Source organism: Ruditapes philippinarum, unplaced genomic scaffold (assembly GCF_026571515.1).
Source record: "Ruditapes philippinarum isolate M1 unplaced genomic scaffold, ASM2657151v2 ctg6332_1_1_1_1, whole genome shotgun sequence".
In the NCBI taxonomy this organism is placed as follows: Eukaryota; Metazoa; Mollusca; class Bivalvia; order Venerida; family Veneridae; genus Ruditapes; species Ruditapes philippinarum.
This window is the reverse complement of record NW_026863953.1, coordinates 33100-54117: the sequence shown is the minus strand read 5'-3', so window position 1 is coordinate 54117 and position 21018 is coordinate 33100. Positions and strand designations below refer to the sequence as shown.

General features: G+C 33.0%; 2 protein-coding genes across 3 annotated transcripts; both read right to left on the bottom strand.

Moving 5' to 3' along the window:
* Positions 1 to 2187: 2187 nt before the first annotated feature.
* On the bottom strand, positions 2188 to 4363 carry LOC132723929 (serine protease inhibitor Cvsi-1-like). The gene is made up of 3 exons (XM_060708735.1): positions 4206 to 4363; positions 3518 to 3634; positions 2188 to 2338 (listed from the first exon to the last, which is right to left on the bottom strand). The coding sequence occupies exons 1-3, from the start codon at positions 4240 to 4242 to the stop codon at positions 2241 to 2243; spliced, it is 252 nt and encodes an 83-aa protein (XP_060564718.1). The 5' UTR covers positions 4243 to 4363; the 3' UTR covers positions 2188 to 2240.
* A 628-nt stretch (positions 4364 to 4991) lies between these two features.
* On the bottom strand, positions 4992 to 18753 carry LOC132723925 (centrin-3-like). 2 transcript variants are annotated; one of them, XR_009624814.1, is made up of 7 exons: positions 18619 to 18753; positions 14631 to 14766; positions 13561 to 13675; positions 12326 to 12440; positions 10149 to 10225; positions 6595 to 6997; positions 4992 to 6533 (listed from the first exon to the last, which is right to left on the bottom strand). XR_009624814.1 is itself a non-coding variant. In XM_060708732.1 (6 exons), the coding sequence occupies exons 1-6, from the start codon at positions 18633 to 18635 to the stop codon at positions 6954 to 6956; spliced, it is 504 nt and encodes a 167-aa protein (XP_060564715.1). In that variant the 5' UTR covers positions 18636 to 18753; the 3' UTR covers positions 4992 to 6953. The 2 variants fall into 2 exon arrangements, 1 of the variants encoding a protein (XP_060564715.1); XM_060708732.1 differs by having other exon boundaries at positions 4992 to 6997.
* Between the last annotated feature and the right edge of the window lie 2265 nt (positions 18754 to 21018).

The following is a 21018-nucleotide window of genomic DNA, read 5'->3' as shown; positions in this document are numbered from 1 at the left end:
AAATGCCACCGAGATTTTTTAATTGCACAGTGATCTAAGTATCAAAGTATCGACCGCTATCTGGAACTTAACTAGTTTAAGGTTGCAGATCGAAAATAAGTCAAAGATCAGTATTTAAGCAGAACATAGTTGACAGCCCTCATAAATTTGGAACCCAAAGTGCGTTGTATCCCAAAGTGCAGTGTTACAGCCTTTACAAGTCAGTGCGCATGCTGACACAATATGAGCCACGTCACCACAAAACCAACATAGTGGGTTTGCGACCAGCATGGATCCAGACCAACCTGCGCTTCCGCGCAGTCTGATCAGGATCCATGATGTTCGCTATCAGTTTCTCTTCATGCAATATGATTTGTAAGCGAACAGCATGGATCCTGATCAGACTGCGCGGATGCGCAGGCTGGTCTGGATCCATGCTGGTCGCAAACGCATTACGTTGGTTTTGTCATGACGCGGCTCATATAACTGTTCCACATATTAAAGGCAGTGACTGTGAGCAGTTAAGGAACGGTAAGCGGCCTATTTTAGTGATAAACAGCGCATGTTATCTATACTTTTTATTCATTGCCATTCAATTTGAAGTTTACGATTTAGTGTCAAATGGGTAATAGTCATCTAGTTTTAAAAGCTTTATATAAACTGTGTATGAAATATTTTTTAACTTTTATCTAAAAACCTTTAAAAAATTAACATTGTAAAATGTGAACATCTGTCAAATCTGGGGTAATATAAGAACATGTGGTACATTTTATAAACAGGTATGTATTGAACTGTCTATCAATCAATCAGGAAATATCAAGAAAAAATGTCTATAGCTTGTCATTCATAAGTACAGAGCATGTTACAGTCTGCACGGGTGTGTTGCCTGGCGTACATGTATCTCTTTACCACATTATTCATCCGGTTCCAACAGTATAAAGGTACAGTGTTGTTAACAGTTGTTGCTTTTGATCTAAGCTTATTTAAAGGAAATTCTATTATTATACAGTTTTCACTCTCTTTTATGGGGAAAAGACATATACCTGTAGCACGAGCCTTTAAACTTTCATTAATGAGCCGCGTCACGACAAAACCAACATAATGGGTTTGCGACCAGCATGGATCCAGACCAGCCTGCGCCTCCGCGCAGTCTGGTCATGATCCATGCTGTTCGCTATCAGTTTTTCTATTTGAAATAGAGTTGGTAAGCGAACAGCATGGATCCTAGTCAGACTGCGCGGATGCGCAGGCTGGTGTGGATCCATGCTGGTCGCAAACCCACTATGTTGGTTTTGTCGTGACGCGGCTCATTTGTTATTTTTTTCTCAAGATGGAAAAGTATCAATGCGACAGCTGCGTCGAAGAAACACTTTTTAATGGCACACAGTAAACGTAATTTAAATTGAAACGAAGTCGTTCAATTCAATGCCATTCACATTACATGAAAATATAAAGAATGAGCTTAACAGTGACTGACATATCCACGGAAGACCGTTTGGGATATTACAAATTCATGAATGCCCGATTTTATCTTCGTGAATTCAGAATTTTAACTTGATGAATTCACGTTTTCAACATACAGAATTCACGATAGCAAATTCATGAATTCATGATTTCAAGTTCACGAATTCATAATGTACACTTTACGAATTCACTATTTCCACTTCATGAATTTAATTTCATGAATTTCTTATTTGAACTCTAAGATTTCATCTTCACGGTGTTGAAATCGTGAAGTTCACAACGTGAATTAAAATCGTGAATTTGTGAAGTTGAAATCGTGATTTCATGAAGTTGAAATATTGAATTCGTGAAGTTGAAATCTTGAATTCGGGAAGTTGAAATCGTGATTTCATGAAGTTGAATTCATGAAGTCAAAATCTTCATTCACGAAGCTGATAACGTGAAGTTCAAAACGTGAAATCACGAAAACAGAAACAACTGAAAGGGTAATGAGGAAAAAGTGGATGTGGTGTCAAGAGATTCTCTTTTTGAAAGGGAAGATGTTTTCCACAAAAAATCAATACCATTAATGTAGGCCGAGCAATGTAATTATTATGCAAAAAAAAAATGTTTTGGCATTTCATTTACGTTCGTAAAATGAGCAGTAATGACGTAACAACAAAAGGTAAAATAGTCCTAATTACATAGCATATAAAACTTAGTACATTTTTGTACGCTACATTTGGGAATGATTTTAATTACTCCTTTAATTGCTTTTAAACTCCTTTTTATTTAATATGGAATATATTCAAAAGGAATTAATAACATCTGCACAAATTATCCACGCAGTGCCATTGTCTGTTACAGTTTGGGAGTCCTGCCGCATTACTGGTGCAGTCTTGCTGGGTCATACAATCTGTAATGGGGGAAATAAAGTGACATTTTATCGTACACACAATTTATTACTTAACCTGCAGAAACGACTTGTCATAATCTTTAATTCAAATAATTGAATACATCGCTACCCGCAAACATTTTAAACTAACAACAGGAAATTTGTTGTTAAATATGAGCCGCGCCACGACAAAACCAACATAATGGGTTTGCGAACAGCATGGATCCAGACCAGCCTGCGCATCCGCGCAGTCTGATCAGGATCTCCATGCTGTTCGCTATCAGTTTCTCTACTTGTTATAGGGTTTTTAAGCGAACAGCATGGATCCTGATCAGACTGCGCGGATGCGCAGGCTGGTCTGGATCCATGCTGGTCGCCAACCCATTATGTTGGTTTTGTCATGGCGCGGCTCATATATATTATTGCTTTATTAAATGATAACTTAATTTAATTAGTCAAATGATGACGATGCTGACGATGTTACGGTTGAACAAGTGGAAGGGGAGAACAAGTTGCTGATGACACAAGAAGCAATAGAACAGCCTATATTTAGGCACAGAATGAAAACTACTTTTTGTACGCTGATAGCTAGGAATGTAACATTTCTAGTCCAAATCAACATTGCTTGATTGGTTGCTGGTAGGTAGCGTGATTTGAAGTCAGAGACCCGAACAGGGTGGACTTTTTTTGTTGCTTATACGCAATACCAATTTATAAGCCCTGATCCCAATCACAACCCATCTTTTTCTGTCGTTATCGTAATTCAATACAAAATGTATTTATATTTTAACCCATTACTTGCTAAAATTGTGTAATGTATTTGCCCTGTATTGAATCGGAAACAATCCATTCAAATGATTCCAATATCAAAATTCAAAGCAATCAACAGTGTAGTGCACGGGTGTGCACGTTGACCTTGCACGAAGACTAATCACTTTCGGTTCCGGCACGTATAAAGGGAGTCAAAATATTTTGCAGTGTAAAAAGCGAGCTTTGAGATATTTTTTGTCTGGGTCAGAATCTCGCTTCTACAGACACCACACAATAGGCGTTTACTATGTTGCACGTAGAGGAGAGATATTGGCCAAGCACAAAATAGCACAATATATCAGTGCGTAGTGGATAAGTTCACTTTTGCAACGAGAAGGAATATAATCTTATTACAATTTATACACTGTAGATGGTGTAAGATAAACTTACTGTTGCATGTACAAATTTGATTCACACATTCCTTGTAGTAACCAAATGAACATTGAAAGCTCATACATTCTGTTGCCACATTATTGTTTGGGCAATTTTCGGCAAAGACGTCAACAACTGAAAAAATAAGCCTCAGGTTTACAGCTGATAACAATTCTTATAATGTGATGAATCATATGAAGTAATAATAGTATTATGGAATTTAAGATGCTTCAAATTGCAGCGTCTTAGTTCTTATTTAATTCTCATCGAACATAAATTAAATTTGCAAATACTTATCTTGTCAGCCAGCACGTTTCGAAATATACATGTAACATTTGTATCCCCTATTAAAGTTATACATTTAAATTGTACGTAAAAAATCGAAATATTTTCTCACCCTTTGCAATCTAAATAGATACATGCTACTATAAGAAAAGTGACGAAATAAAGAAAATCAGAATCTCCAAAGAACGCCTAAAACGGCAAGGCTCGGTTTAATCGAGTCTGTTTAAGGACGATACAAGAAAGTGCAAGCTACCGTCCACGCCCCCTTGCACCGGTTAAAGCAGAATTCAACATTTGAGCACGTAAATGGTGATATTTTAAATCTGAAAACATTCGCAGATGATTTTATACAAAGCCAGAGTCACACAAGCTTTTATTAGTTGATACAGCTTATTATATACTAGTATATGATTTGTCTTACCCATCGTAATTGCGACACAAAATAATAAAGCCTTCATTTTTTAATGTTACTTTCGTGAAAACAGAAGTTAAAATGAGTGTCTCGTTGAGTGTGTCTCACGTAAAATGAACGATAGCTGTGAGAAATGAACATGTGCGGCTACAATCAGAACATTACATTTGTACGTTCATTTTCAACTTTAGTACTAAAAGATAAGTGTATTACATTACACAAACTGTCAACTTATGTAGTCAAATAATATAGCAGACTTCCATTCCACCTTGTTTTCTGCTAAGTCTACACAAGTCAACATTATTTGTTACTTCTGTATTCTTGTACTTGTACCAGTTGACCTTGGCATATATTTGTTTTTATAAGATGGCTTCTCGTAACCACTATACATCGATTGCCTTTTAAGGCCTTTTTTTAAAAAAAACAAAAAACAAATTGCCGTACATATAATTTTCAAGGGGATAAGAAAGCGAGGGAACATTTAGTCATTATGTTCATTCCTTCATGGTCCAGTCAATTCTACTAAATGCACTCTTCCCGTTAACTGACAAAGCTTCGCCACAATTGTGATTGTAATTCCTAGATATAAACGTTTGCCTCACCCTGTTGAATTTAATTTAATATGAACTGGTTCACAATTTGAATTTACAGGTTTACAGTATCAAAATATTAAAACAGGCTTGACTATCATGTTCAAAAGTCTGTTACTGCTACGGCTAATGGTGCAAAGATTGAAATTTGCCTTACTTCTAATTTATTTAAATATTTTAACTACTTTGAAAGAAAAAAACACACTTAAATATATATATTTTATTAAAAATACTCACTCATGTATCAAGAAAGCACATATAAATAATTACAAACAACATGTAGATTTAATTGATTTGAAAATTATATGTTATGTTTTTTCTATAGACTAGATAACTAAGGGTCATCAGGATGAACTATTGACTTTTATATACAATAGTCTCTATAGAATCTGTCACCTAAAAGCAGTATTGAATCTAAATAACAGTTAACCCGTTACTGCACTAAGTTGACAACTATTTCAATCTCGACAATAGCATTAAATGCTAGTTTTGAGTCTTTAGACAACTTAAACAGACAGTGTGGGAGAACGACAAGGCAGTGTAAATATGACAGCTTTTAATTTGTGCCTTTCATTACACCCACAGGTGTCAAGTTTCTCCACTAAAAAGTAGGCCATTTTTATGTCTGAAATTTCATTATCACAGTCCTAATATAACTGACAAAAAAGCCTTATCTTCAACAATTCTTCGTGACCCTTTCAACATTTATTTCCCCTTTTTAAAGTTTGGAAGTTCATTACAACAAATAATTATATATTTCAAATACTTTTCATGACAATTTCAACATTCATTTTAAGTGGAAACAAAACTAATACAAAAGTAGGTTTTTATTTCAAATTGAAAAGTGAGCTGTAGTTTGGTTTTATATAAACTACAATACTCTTATACCAACTTTCTGTTGATAGAGAAAAGAATGAGATAATAATGTACATGTGTTTACAGTTAACACATTAGATATAAACAGATCTCTATGACTTTTCATGCAGATCTTGTACTTCCAGCATAAAAAATATTTTGAATCATAAAGACGTGGTGAAGCTAAAAACAAGGAAACAAAATACATATGTAGTACTTCAAACTTGTGAAACAATAAAAAGGAGACAATAGTTTTTTTATATACATTGCACATAGTAGTTACATTGTATTAACACACAAAAAGAGCACTACAAGGCATCATCACATATTTCTGGTTAGTCCAATATGGACATTTAATTGGAGTCCGGATTTAAGCTATACTATGCTAAAATTTGATGTTAGAAAATATTGATAATTACTTCAGTTTCTTTGTAAATTGAAATAAAGACTTCACAAAAAGTAGATAATTATGTTATGTTTAAAACTTTACAATATGAATATATTGTGCCATTAAAAAATGAGTGTTTTTTTTTAAAGAAAATACCAACTTTACTGGGCCTATAATAGAGAACACAGCTTTCAATACTTAATTTATTCATTCTTTTATTCAAATCAGACAAATTTAGTCGATTAAAGTATCTTACTCAAGGATGAACATAGTAAATCTTAAACTGGAGGTCAGACAGGCACTATATATAAACAGTAAAGCCATTTTCATAATCAATTGAGGTTATTTAGCTTTCAGAAATATAATTGGTGTAAACAATTTAAATGTAATTATCATTCATGTATCTTAAACATGTATTACAAAAATATAGGCTGAAAATACATGAACTTGAACAATAAGATAAAATAGTGTAACAATTATGATAATGTGTTCTGGGAAAGTCAACTTAGTGCAGTAATGGGTTAACTTTTAACATAATTTAATAGGAGGTAACCTGTTACTGCACTTAAGTGACAATATGACCTAATACTGGCACAATGGATGGTATAATTTTTAAACCTTGTTTACAAATACGTTTTTAAGCATGAAAAGCATTCATGCTTTGAAACTTGCTTATCAACAGCAAGGTTTTGTTTGGGTTTTTTCCCTCTAACCTCAAATTATCATGACTTTTTCCACTCATATTTGTTCACTTTTATTATAATCAACTGTTGCATTTTTCTTTCAAAATTCCATGCATACCCTTAATATATTTGGGTAAGAAAGTCAGAAACAAACTATAAAATAATTATTGTTTTTGGCCTAATATCACAATTATAATCTGTGGTCCCTAAAGTCTCTGCTATCTAAAGATCTCCTATTTTCCTACGTGTCTCCAGTCATAATGGCTAAGAATTCATTTTCGTTGACTGAAAGAAACAAAATGATGTAAGTTTTTATAATATATATACTGAAGATGATAAAAAAACAATAAAGTTCTGCTTGTACCTAACATACTTAAAGATATACTATGCTCAAATTTGATGTTTGAAAATATTGATTACTACTACACAGCCTCTATGTAAATACAAGAGGGCCATGATGGCCCTGGGGTCGCTCACCTGTACATAGTCCCCCAGGGCGGGGCCAGTTTAAACCAAAGGGCTTTTATTTGAACAAACTTTGAAGACACCCATTAGAAGATGTTTCATGATGTTAAGTTTTTGCTATACACAAATAATGAAAAACAATGACTTTTGCCCCCCCTCCCCCTGGCAGGGCCAATTTTAACCCAAGGGCTTTTATTTGAACAAAATTGGTAGACACCCATTAGAACATGTTTCATGCTAAATATCTAAGGTCTAACTCTTTGGGTTCTTTAAAAGAAGATTTTTAAGTTTTTACTACATGTATATAGGAAAAATCAATGACCCCTGGGGCTTGGCCAATTTTGATCCCAGGGCTTTTATTTGAACAAACTTGGTAGACACCCATTAGAAGATGTTTCATGCTAAATATCTTAGCTCTAGCTCTTTGGATTCTTAAAAGAAGATTTTTTAAAGTTTTTACTATATGCATATAGGGAAAATCAAAGACCCCCTGGGGCAGGGCCAATTTTGACCCCAGGGCTTTTATTTGAACAAACTTGGTAGACATCCATTAGAACATGTTTCATGCCAAATATCTAAGCTCTAGCTCTTTGGGTTTTTTTAGAAGAAGATTTTTTTAAGTTTTTACTATATGCATATATGGAAAATCAATGACCCCCTGGGGCGGGGCCAATTTTGAACCCAGAGCTTTTATTTGAACAATCTTGGTAGACAGTCATTAGAAAATGTTTCATGCTTAATATCTCAGGTCTAACTCTTTGGGTTCTTTAAAAGAACATTTTTTTAAGTTTTTACTATATGCATATAGGGAAAATCAATGACCCACTGGGGCGGGGCCAATTTTGACCCTATGGATTTTATTTGAACAATCTTGGTAAACACTCACTAGAAGATGTCATGCCAAATATCTAAGCTCTAGCTCTTTGGGTTTTTTAGAAGAAGTGTTTCAAGTTTTTTCTTTTGGTTGCCATGGCAACCAGAGTTCTGCATTGAATGGAATTCTTTGAACAACTTTGTTAAGGCTTCACACCAGAAACATCCCTGTGAAGTTTCATTATGATCTGCCTTATGGTTTCAGAGGAGATTTCGTTTGAAAAGTGTGAACGGACAACGGACGACGTACGACGGACGAAGAGTGATCCTAATAGCTCACCCTGAGCATATGCTCAGAAGAGCTTATAAAATAAACATGATTCCCCTTCATTCAACGTAAAAATGTTATGTTTTGAACTCTATACACTATAAGTGGTCACAATATGAATATACTGTATAGTGTCATTAAAAAACAAGAGCTGTCTGTAGGACAGCACGCTCGACTATTCTAAGTGCTTGATAGTAAAAGAGCCTTGATAATGTTAAATTTTTTAAGTTCACAAAAGGGCTAATTTTTTTTATAAATTCACGTTATAGGCCTTAGAGAGAGTCTAATTATACAGTATTGGCTTGACTATTCGGAAGGTAATGTCACGAGGGTGTTTTATTGAGTATAATAATACTAATTACCCATGAATAAATAAATTTGACAGAAAAGGTACAAAGGCTTGTTATGTAGATGTTTTATCAAGTAAATAACTGCTTTATTATTATGAATGCATAAAATTGTCCCAAAAGAGGCACAAACCCTTCAGTAGTTATTGAGATAACAGCTTACAAGCAAAACTTTACCATGAATTTCTAAGTTGAAAAAGGGGAGAAAAATCAGCCTTAATGCAAGATAGAATTATGGATCTTTGTCAGTGACCTACAATTATGACCCTAAATGCATATGTGAAGTTTTAAATAAATATCTTTAATAGTTATTGAGATATGTAAAACTTGCTTGTAAACATTAACCAAGAGAATAAGTAGAAAAGGGGATATGAATCAGCCTTAATGCAAGATAGAGTTATGGAACTTGGTCAGTGACATACAATTATGACCCTCCAATTATGACCCTTAGTGCATGTGTAAAGTTTCAAGTAAATATATTTGAAGACCTTTAACCTTTTACCAAAATTCTAAATTTCAAAGGGGCAAATAACTCTGCAAATATTGTAGGCGGAGTTATGCAATTTTGCAAACGGATGTACATTGTTACTATAAAAAGTTATTTTAAATTTCAATTGAATATCTCAAGCAATAATTGAGATATTTGACTTTACAAAAAATTTTAACCAAAATTTCTAAGTTAAAATGGGGCAAAATTCTGTCAATATTGTAGGCAGAGTTATCCAACTTGTCAATCTGATGTATCTTGTTACTATAAATAAGTATTGTAAATTTCAATTGAATATCTCCAGTAATAATTGAGATATTTGACTTTAAAAAAAACTTTAACCAAAATTTCTAAGTTAAAAAGGGGCATAATTCTGTCAATATTGTAGGCAGAGTTATCCAACTATCTGATGTAGCTTGTTACTATAAATAAGTATTGTAAGTTTCAATTAAATATCTCAAGTAATAATTGAGATATTTGACTTTACAAAAAACTTTAACCAACGCAGACGCCGACGCGGACGCTGACGCCGTGGCGACTTCAATAGCTCTTATATTCTTCGAATAGTCGAGCTTAAAACTGGCAGTTTTCTGAAGAAAAGAAAAGACCAACATCACAATGACCTTCAATAGGGAATGCAGCTTTCAATACAAAGTTTGAACACTTTTTTACTCAAATTAAAAACATTCAGCAAGGATTTCATGGATCTTAATAAATTTCTTTGATAAGAATATTTTACTCAAAGATGAGCAGTGTATATCTTTAACCTAAGTAAAAATTTGTAACAAATGTTTTGCCACACTTGGAAACAGGTTTGGATCTATCAAAAAAGGATAATTGTTCATTAACAAAACCACTAAAGGTGCATAAGACTATTGATCACAAATAAACCGTTTAATCTCAGTGCATTTAAGCCATATAGGTATAAAGGTACTTAATGTTGTCCTTATTTCATTAATAAATAACTTACTTTCTCCATCATAATAAATAACTTACTTTCTCCATCACCATCTCTATCAAATTCATCTATCATGGCTCTTAGTTCTTCATCCGTCATGTTTTCACCAAGTTCTCTAAAATTTTGAAACAATTATCACTTTACTTGACATTGCACTGCTAGATAGAAGAACTTTTACATTATTTTAAAAGATTAAGTTGTTTAAAACTAAATGAAAGGTGTTTTTAAACTTTATTTATTCACCAATGAAGATTAATAACAGTATGCTTTATTCAATGTTTGGTGTTGAAAATCCCTTAAATAACAAGCAATTATCATAGTATTGCAAGCAATCCATAAGTCCCCTACCGGTAAGAGCCCAAGCAACATTCTGAAGGGCCATTGGCCATTCACTTAGGTTCCTATTTTAAGTAAATTTGTTGAAAAAGTTCTTTAAAAGTGATCACAGGAAACAGTTTTTATGTACAGACAGACGGACTGAAGGACACTCTAAAGTTATTTTTAAACATCCCTGTTATCAAAATATAACATTTTTAAAATCCTATCATGATTGAAGAAGTTGGAGTAAAAATTACCAATTTCTCAAAAAAAAGTCTAAGTTCAAAAGGGGCATAATTCTGGAAATAGTCTTGCTAGAGTATTGAACACTCACAAATGTTGAGTGATAATAAGAAACATTTATATGAAGTTTGAAGTAGATACATTCAGAAAAAGAAGTTATTAAAAAAAACAATGTTTTTTTCATGAAAATTTTAAGTTCAAGGGAGGTAATTCTGATAAATTTTGTGCTAGAGTTGTGAACCTTGTCACATATGATGTGGTTGATGACAAGCAACTTATATTTAAAGTTTTAAGAAAATACCTTAAGAAATAAAGAACTTATAGTGAAAAAACTTAAAAACTAGAATCAGAAATCTTGAAATTCAGTCTATTTGTTGCCATAGCAACCAGAATTTTCAACATAGGAAGATAAGAAAAGGATGTGCATAATTTCCATACTGCCATCTACCCATATGTCAAGTTTCATAAACATATTTTCAGTACTTTTTGTGTTATCACTGGATCCAGGTTATGTGTAAAATTTGCCATATTTTCAATCTATTTGTTGCCATAGCAACCAGAATTTTCAACATAGGAAGAAAAGAAAAAGACGTGCATAATCTCCATACTGCCATCTATCTATATATCAAGTTTCATTAAAATATTTTCAGTACTTTTTGTGTTTTGTGGACGGACGGACTGACGGACGGACAGACAGACAGACGGACGGTAAACCTAAAGTCCCCTCCGGTAAACCGGTAGGGGACTAATAAGATGAAAGTTGTGCAAAGACATCTCTAGCTGTCAGTTCCTAATTACTGACAAGGCAAATCTATTTTCACAGTCTTCAGTCCCATTATCAAGTTTATGCCTATTATCAGGCTCAGTTTAAGCATATCTATTTTCACAATCTTCAAGCCCATTATCAAGTTTGCCTTTTATCATGTTTAGGCCCATTATAAAGATTCACACACTGATACATGAAACGCAGTCTTTTTCAAGTGTTGTGGCCCATAAAAGGCTTAGCTGAAAATATTTAGGTGATCTTAATTGAACTTGGCATATTAAAATTATACTAAGTTTGGTCATGACCATTCTTTATTTGAGTTATTTCATGAAAAGTAATAACCAACTTAAAAGAGCACACCCTGAGTTTATTAAAGAACCATTACAGTACCATTACATGGAGTCTGGTGATGAACTGATCATCTATATATTACAACAGTTCATGTGTTGTTTAAAACTTAATCTATTTTCACTTCTAACAATCCCATAAAGATCCAAACAAATTTCATTTTAAAACAATGTTAGAAAACAATGAATACATACTTCAGAAAAAGTTTTGATGGTTATGAGTCAAAGCATGTGTGACTGTAACAAGGGCTGTCAGTATTGACTATTCTCAGTGCTTAATAGTAAATAATGTAGGTTTTTGTAAGCCAAAAAAGGTCATAATTCTGTCAAAATTCATATTATAACCAGGGCCAATAGACAGTGACCTCCAATTGTGCTCTCAAATAAGTGTGTTAAGCTTCAGACAATTCCTTTCAGTAGTTGCAAACTTTTATAAATACCAACTTGCACCAAAGTGTGACACAAATGCCTGTGTTTCAATAGCTGTCCCTACTCTTTGAATAGAGAAGCTAAAAATTAATTTATGTAACTACTAACTTACCTTGCTACCCTCCTGAGATTTCGTAAATTTATTTTTCCAGAACTGTCATCATCAAATAATTTAAATGCTTTTAAAATTTCATCCTGAGGATCTCTTTCCAACATCATATCTGTCACTGAAAAAAAAATCATACTCTATTACCTAATATTCCTTCTTTACACAAATACAGGCATCATATGCTAAGCAAAAATTTGGGAAACTAGAATTACACTATTTTCCGAGTCTAGAAAGACCAAACTAATTTTTGATAGGACTAAAAGCATCAAATGATCTTGATATATAATCTTAGATATCCCATTCTTCACAAATACAATATTTGATACTGTATCATTCCAAAATAGTCAAAAAGTTATTATTGTTATAAACATTCTCAAGTATTGGTTTATCATTGATCTTGCATATTCCAAAAATACAAATTTGATTCTGTGCAAATGCCAAATGAATATTTGACCTGTATAATTCTCGAAGATTCAGATGACACTCTGTACTATTTCTAATTGTTTGTTTGTTTGATTGGGTTTTACTCATACAGACACAGTATAGGTCATATGGCGATGTTCCAGCTTTACTAGTGGAGAAAGGCCTCAGATGCCCTTCTGTGCATTATTTTAGGCAAGAACAGGCACCTGAGTAGAACCTCAACATTCCATAAGCTAACTGAATGGCCTCCTCACATGAAAGATTCCAAAGTCCCTGTCGGGATTCGCATCAACAGAGCTGAGGGGCAAGTGGTTTGAAGTCATAGACCATGGCCACGGACGCCCTTGTACTATTGCTAAATACATATTTCATACTGTAACATTTCAAAAAACACAATTTATACCATATCAGTACCAAATATAAGTTAAAAATATCCCTTATAAATCAAATATTCTTAGCTGAACACTACAATGTTTCTGGTTTTTAAAAGAATATATTATGAATAAATACAGATCTACAAGGATAATACAAAGAAAATGACACACCTGAGAAAAACCTTGTTAATATATTAGTATTATTGCATCAAAGTAACTTACTTGTGTGGCGGCGTGACCTAGTGGTTAATGCATCAGATTAATAATCTGTGTGGGTTCAAACCCCATCATGGGCAAGCTGTTGTTTCTCGGAGCAAGAAAATTTACACTCATTGCTTAGTACTGGTTGGTTCCAGGAACAGATTTGAGAGTGTTTCAATAAGCTTATAGCTTCTGACACAATCAAACTAAAATAAATTTGTATAAACTTAAGTCACTTACTGACTTCATTGAAGTCCTCAAAGGTAATCTTGCCAGTTCCTTCTCTATCATAATCTCGGAGAACTTTTAGAACATCTGTTTTCTTAACATCAAATCCCAGAGCCCTCATTGCAACCTGGTAATACAATATTACAAACCATAATTTCAACAAAACAGACTTTCTTCACTCATAAACAATCATTTCTAGTTGGTTCTATTCTTCTTGGATAATGTTTAGAAAAAGGTAAAATTAACCACTGAAATATATTTAGGAAAACAGAAACTAAAAACAAACACAAACAGTTTTCAGAGTTTCTTTCTTAACAGTGATATGATGATTTTTGTTCATAGAATCAAGACACTTCTTATTTTCATGCTAAATTTGCATTATGTCATGGAACCTTTGTAACATACACTAGAATTGCATTAGTCATGGCACCTTTGTAATGTACACTAGATTTGCATTTGTCACAGCACCTTTGAAATGCACACTAGATTTGCATTAGTTACAGCCCCCTTTGTAACATACACTAGATTTGTATAAAGTCATGGCACATTTGTAATATACACTAGATTAGCATTAGGCCATGATACCTTTGTAAGACACATTATATTTTGTGTTAAGTCATACAATTATATAGCACGTAATTGTAACCAAATTATGCATACATTTTTATGATTGATGAAAAGAAAAAAAATACAATACCCAGTCACAAATGCAATCATACTGTTTGTATTGAAGATAGCTGTAATCTTGGGAATGTGTCTTTGATAGTTACAGTAACTTTTAACCTGCTAAATTTCTAAAATGGACATTTTTGGAACTGTCTAATATCAATTTTGGGGACATTGTGTTGAAAATTTGAAGTTATTCAGCCAGCAGTATAGAGCCTTGTCAGAGTGTACTAATGTGTCTGATCTACTTGCTCTATACAGGGAAGAAAAGGCTAATTACTTTTAGTGTTACAGCAGGATAAGGGATAAAAAGATTTCTTATAACAAGAAAAACTGCAATAATCAAGTGATTACATCTTAAATTACTTTGTAATACATTTATACACTTGTAGAAAAATGGCAATATTAATATATACCTTAAGCTCATGATAGTCAATGGCTCTATCTTTATCAGTATCGAAGAGATCAAAGGCCTCGCGAATTTCCTGCTTCTGTTCATCAGCCAGTTCTCGTTTCCTTTTCTTTTTATTTTTATCTAAAGCAAACTCGGCTCTAACAAAAAGAGAAAAAAAATACCAATACATAAAAATATTCATTCATTTCAAATAAACTGCCGTTTAGTCGGGTAATTTTAACAAAAACCCAGCGATCAGGTCTCTGTCGAGTTACACTTGCGGTGACTTCGAGATTACACATCTTCTTAAAACTTGAAATGATTGTAATGACAGCTTAAATTCCTTTAAGAGTAATCGATTCCCTACCATTTGGTACCAAGATATTGAAAATTGGTGAAAAAATGTTGGAGTTATGGAGTTCATATTAAGATGAGTGCTGAAAAATGAGCGGCGAGTTGCATACCTTTACTAAATAGGATGGTCCCCTATGGTACCATTGTTCTTATTATTTCCAGCAAATTGTACAAATAAAAGAACTTGTATTTACTATTTTATTGAATTGTGTTTAGCTATCGCATCTTGTCTTTAAAATACACATGTCATTCATAGAATAACCTAATAATTTAAATTAGAAACATCTATGGTCAGTCAGCCATGTTTTGAATGGGAGCTTAAACGGAGAGCACTATGGTACCGTGGTATGTTAATTGATGGCCCTTTTTGGCTTCAGTATAATTTTTTAACAGAATATGATGTCACTACAGTTTCAGCAGACGACCTTCATTTGTCGGAACATGAAATTATAACTTTTAAGTTTAACAGTTGAATATGGGGTAAAATATATTTTCAACACACAAGGGCAGCTTTGGATTTTCCTATCAATGACAGAATTTATTTGAAATGAAAATATTTCTTACAATTTCTATCCAAATTCACAAAAAGCAGCACTTCCACATTCACTTAAATGGTGAAAACAGTATTTGGTGGCATTCAATGTGTAAAGAAACAAATTTTCTGATTACATCGAAATGGACACGGACGCGGTACCCGCGGGGAGTACTATATATATATATATATATATATATATATATATATAGATATATATAGATATATATATATATATACATTGTATATATACAGTCATGTCCGGTGATCTTGCGCGGCCGGTATTCTTGCGCACTCGGCATTTCCTTTCGTTAGGCTGTTTGTTTATGCTGTCGCTAGAAATTTTCAGCCAAAATTTGTGACTTGGTCTTACTTTGAACTACAACAAGGTAAGAAAGTTAAAAAAATATCTGTCAAACATGTTTGTTTACATTATTTCGTCATCCTATTTATTTATTCATAAACACGCCCACTGACCTATTTTCCTCTTTTTATTCCTGTCTATTCATCGAGTTCCAAAATCTTACGTCCAGCAAGAAAGAAAATCAATATCACACATTTTAAAGCAGTATTGCACCGATAAAACGATGTAAATTTTTTTTTTTCCCTAAGGTGTGTTCAGTTGTTATCTCCTGCCAATTCCCGCCATCTTGTCAAAATGGGCCCCTCCCGCGCTTTTCAATTTTTTTTCTACGGAAGCGTAAAAGGGTCTAGACAAGAGCATTGAATTTGTTAACTGGTGTTGTACTGTGTGTAGTCAATGGGTGCATCTGAAATTCTGTACAGAAATTGAGACATTGACTGGTAGTGATGATTTCAGGTGTCCCAGGTGTAGTAGTGAAGTTGAACAGTAAAATAACAAACCCTTGATGTAAATAAGTTTGTGTTATAGTTTTGTTTGAACAGTTTAAATTAGCTTTTCATTAAAATTTATATTGATAGTATTACTGGGACACCATACTTTAAAAAATTAGCTACAGTGATGTCATTCATAACACATGCGCAAGATCACCGGACAAATAAATGTTGGGATTAAACATGGTGGTAAGTGTTTACATTGTTGCACTCCTGCAGTTCAATGAGTTATTTCCAAAAAATATTTCTGTCAATATATGTCTTAAAGATTTTTGCAAATAGGAAAATAATAATTATGAGTTTTTTGTATTTATTTGAATCGTAGTAAAATAGCTGATAAGTGCTTAGGTGCGCAAGATTACCGGACAGCATCGTAAATCATTTTTTTATTTTTTGTGGAAGATGAAGGTAATTGAATTAAAAGAATATACCAAATATTAAAACATGTTTAAAATAAAAAATACTGCAGTTTACCTGGTTTTGAGAGGTAATAGGGTTGTAGAGTGGGTGAGGGGGGGGGAGTTTGCCCGGGGGTAGTCCAATATATTAGACGTTACAGGCTTGTTATAGTTTATGTCGGTAAAGTTGCTTTGCCCAAAAGCAAAAATATGTCAAAGCGACGTCATATTTATAGGACTAGCCCGGGGGTAGTGACCAATCATCGCACTGAACACCTGTGCTTTCAACCACTCCCCTTTCAACGGTGTTAAGAAAAAAAGTAAAACCTATATCACACTTACAAAGCAGAAAAACTTACATCACCAAATAATCAAGCTATAAAATTTATTTATCTATTTCTGACAAGTAGATCTATCTAATATTACTTTGCAAACAAATAAGATTATTCTCTACCCATGTTTACTTTGTCATTCAGTTCTACGGATTTTTTTAGACAGTGTAGAAAAATACGTCGGCCGAAGCCCGAAGGAATATTTGTTCGACATAAAAAAATTACATGTATGATTATGCAGGGCTCACGCTGTCGGTCACCATAGTCGCCATTTGCAATTATTTTATAAGATTGGCGATTATTTTTGCATTTTGGCTACAAAATCTGGCGATTATTTTTTACTTCCAACAGTGTTTATATAAGGTGTAAAAATCGATCAAGAATGCAGTAGACCCAATTAACACCAGCGGGTGGATTTAGTCAACTTTTTATCGGTCACGTGCTGCTTACCATATTGCCCGAGGTGATAAAAATACATGCGAGATGTAAAATTGTATAAGTACTTTAAAGATATTGTCCAGCATTATAATAGCCATTTAGTATCTGTCAATTAGCCAAAAAGATCGTCTTAAAATTGATAAACTGGATATTGACCAACCCAAAATTTACGGGAAATTTACCGTAAATTGCAGTAATGGCAAATTTTGTTTTTGTTTTAAGCTACTTGACTAAATCGCTGGTGGAAAACAATGATAAAATATTTAAAAAGTATTAACTTCCCAACAACTATTTGCACAACAACCAAAATTGTGAGTATTTCTTCAGAAAACAGGAAAAAATCCGATTGTCACATGTTTTCGCGACACCGATAATTTTGATATTTATTTAAAGGTGAAAATAAGCTATGTTCTGTTTAAAAATCTTTACTATTATGGCAGAAAATTTGTATTACATTGGTGATGATGACATTTTTCAGTAAGTTATTCAGAAAAAAGGCTGCATTCTGTGAATGAGTTTGCAAGTGTTATTTTTATAGGCTAATATGACCTAGATCTACTCCAGTTCTGTGTGAAATGTGGAAATTGACAGGGGTTATAGCTGACAAAATTTGATTAGAACAAACAAAAGAAATTGTCTGATAATAGCATTATGTAAATTCATAATGAATCTTGAATATTATTGATATACAGTAATTATACTATATAACATTTTTATTCTGTTCTATAATAGCAATTTAAGTTGTGGGTCTATTTAAAAAAAAAGGTAGTTATCAATATATACACAAATGAATCAGATTATTTGAAAATCCTTATAAAACTGAAAAAGGTTTATATGTAATGTTTATTTAATCAACTGCTTATGTTGTTAATCGCTAAATCGTGATTAGTCCGCTGAACTGTTGGCTATTATTATTTCAAGTTAAAAATATTGGCTATTATTTTATTGGAGCCAGTGTGAGCCCTGATTATGTATCATTTTAATTCTTCTATCCGAAAAGTGACGCAAACGAAAACTACTTCATTTTCCAACTTTTCAATTATGCACGATTATGGAGAGTTTGTTGCAGGCCTTTGAGCTATAGATACTATTGATAATTACCTCAGTGAAAGGCTCATTGCTTACTGCTTCGATTTCTACTTAACAGAGAAAAGTTCTCTTTGATAAATATCCAGGCGCTGAACAAGAATAAACAAATTTTTGACTGGTTATCAAAAAAGTAACCCAATGTAAAGATTTAACTGAAAAGTGACACCTCTCTACGTATATATTACGAAAGAACCGTCTACATATTTGCAAATAAGTAGTTCCTCCCAATTTTTATTTTTATTAATACATTTAGATGTTTAATAAATGGATAAGTTTATTATTAATTGATATAAATTAGAGAAAAAAAAATATTAAAGTATTTAGAAGTTTAATAATGATATAAATAAAGTATACGTACAAGTATCGATAGAGAAAGATTTTTTTAGCATATTGGTATATTATTCTGATTTTTGTTTAGTTCGATCTTAAGTATACTTTTCATATGTGTAATCATTAAAATATATCTAATTAATGATTAGGATAATCATTAGATATTAATTATTGTGTGTTTGTGTGTGTGGGGGGGGGGATATTTTTGTGTAAGTAAGTAACGACTTTATTTAATGAGGCAACACAGTTGGGCAAGCCCAGTCTTCCCTGTGAGCCTCAACAATGTACAAAACAATTTATAAAATAAAATACATCAATCAGAGATTAAATAATTACATCAGTTGATTTCATTATTATACATTCAACATTGAAATATGTGAGATCAACCTTAAACAAACAAAAGACATGTGTTGATGATATACCGGTATACAAATGTTATCAAAAGTGAAAATTAACATATATATATAAAACAAACATATTTAAACAAATATAGAAAAAAACAAAAACAAAAAAAAAAACAAAAAAAACAACATATTTACATTGCATTTAAGCAGAGGTTTCCACCAGAGAACCACCATGTTAAGTATGTTTTTTTGAATTGTGCAAGACTGTTTGATTGCCTGATATGTAATGGTAATTTGTTCCAGATTTTAGGCCCAGAGTATGCAAGAGCTTTTCTGCAAAACTCTAATCTAGGTTTGGGTATATGTAGTGTCTGTTGAGTGTGTGATCTAAGAGTTGTGTGATTTGTATGCGAAAATAAATCAGACATGTAATGTTGCCAAGATTGTTAAGGGATTTGTAAACAAGAATTGACTTTTTATAATGTATGCGGTCATGTATTTTTAACCAATTCAATTCATTAAACAATATATCTGAGGGTGTATCAATGTCTGCATCAAGTATAATACGGGCGGCTCTCTTCTGAAATTTGTATAAGCTGTTCAGTAATTCATCATTACAATTTCCCCAAATAGTGCAGCAGTAATCTAGGTGTGGCAATATGTATGCATTATAAAAAACTATTCTCATTTGTTTGTTTAGGTATTGTTTAATACGAAGTAGAAGATACAGTAATGAATTGCATTTCTTAATCAGATGTTCAATTTGACAGTTCCATGATAATCTATGACCAACGTGAATTCCTAGTAAATTTTCAGAGTTAGTAAATTCAATGTCATTTTCCTGCATTTTCAAAGTGTAGTAATTGCTTGATTTAATTGTGTTGTAAATAATATTTGATGGGGCGATTATCATCGCTTTTGTTTTTTGAGGATTTGGTAGCATAGAGTTTCTTGCACACCAGTCGTAGATGATGTCAATGCTGTTTTGTAGTGATCTGTAGACGGAGTCAATAGATGATCCAAATGAGGTGATAGTTGTATCATCTGCAAATATGTCAGTAGATGTATTTGGAAGGTTTAAAGGTAAATCATTTATATATAGAATGAATAGAGCGGGGCCAAGAATGGATCCCTGAGGGACTCCAGATGATATTTCTTTGGCACTTGATAATTTGCCAGAGATTGAGACCTGTTGTGTTCTGTTTGAGAGATAAGATTTAAACCAGTTCAGTGTTTCCCCTGCAAACTGATATTGTGTCATCTTTTGAATTAAGAGTGAATGATTAAGTAAATCAAAGGCCTTAGTTAGATCAAGAAAAACAGTGCCTACATGTTTGTTGTCATTGATTGCAGAAATCCAAGTGAAAATGATAGATGTTAATGCTGTTTCACAGGAATGATTTGAACGGAAACCTGACTGAGTCTTATGCAATAACGAATTTGTTTCAAGAAAAATTTTAAGGTGATTACTGACATGTTTTTCTAGTACTTTGGAAAGAACAGGGAGAATTGAAATAGGACGATAGTTATTTGCATCAGATTTGTTCCCTTTTTTGAAAATTGGTATTATCTTTGCTTTTTTGAAAAGTGTAGGGAAAGCAGATGTTGAAATGCTTTGGTTAAATATTTGTGTAAGTGGTTTTGCTATAACTTCAGCTGAGATTTATAAAAATTTTGCTCCTATGTCATCCAAACATGTTGCTTTATTTGAGTCTAGGGATATGAGTTGCTTGATGAC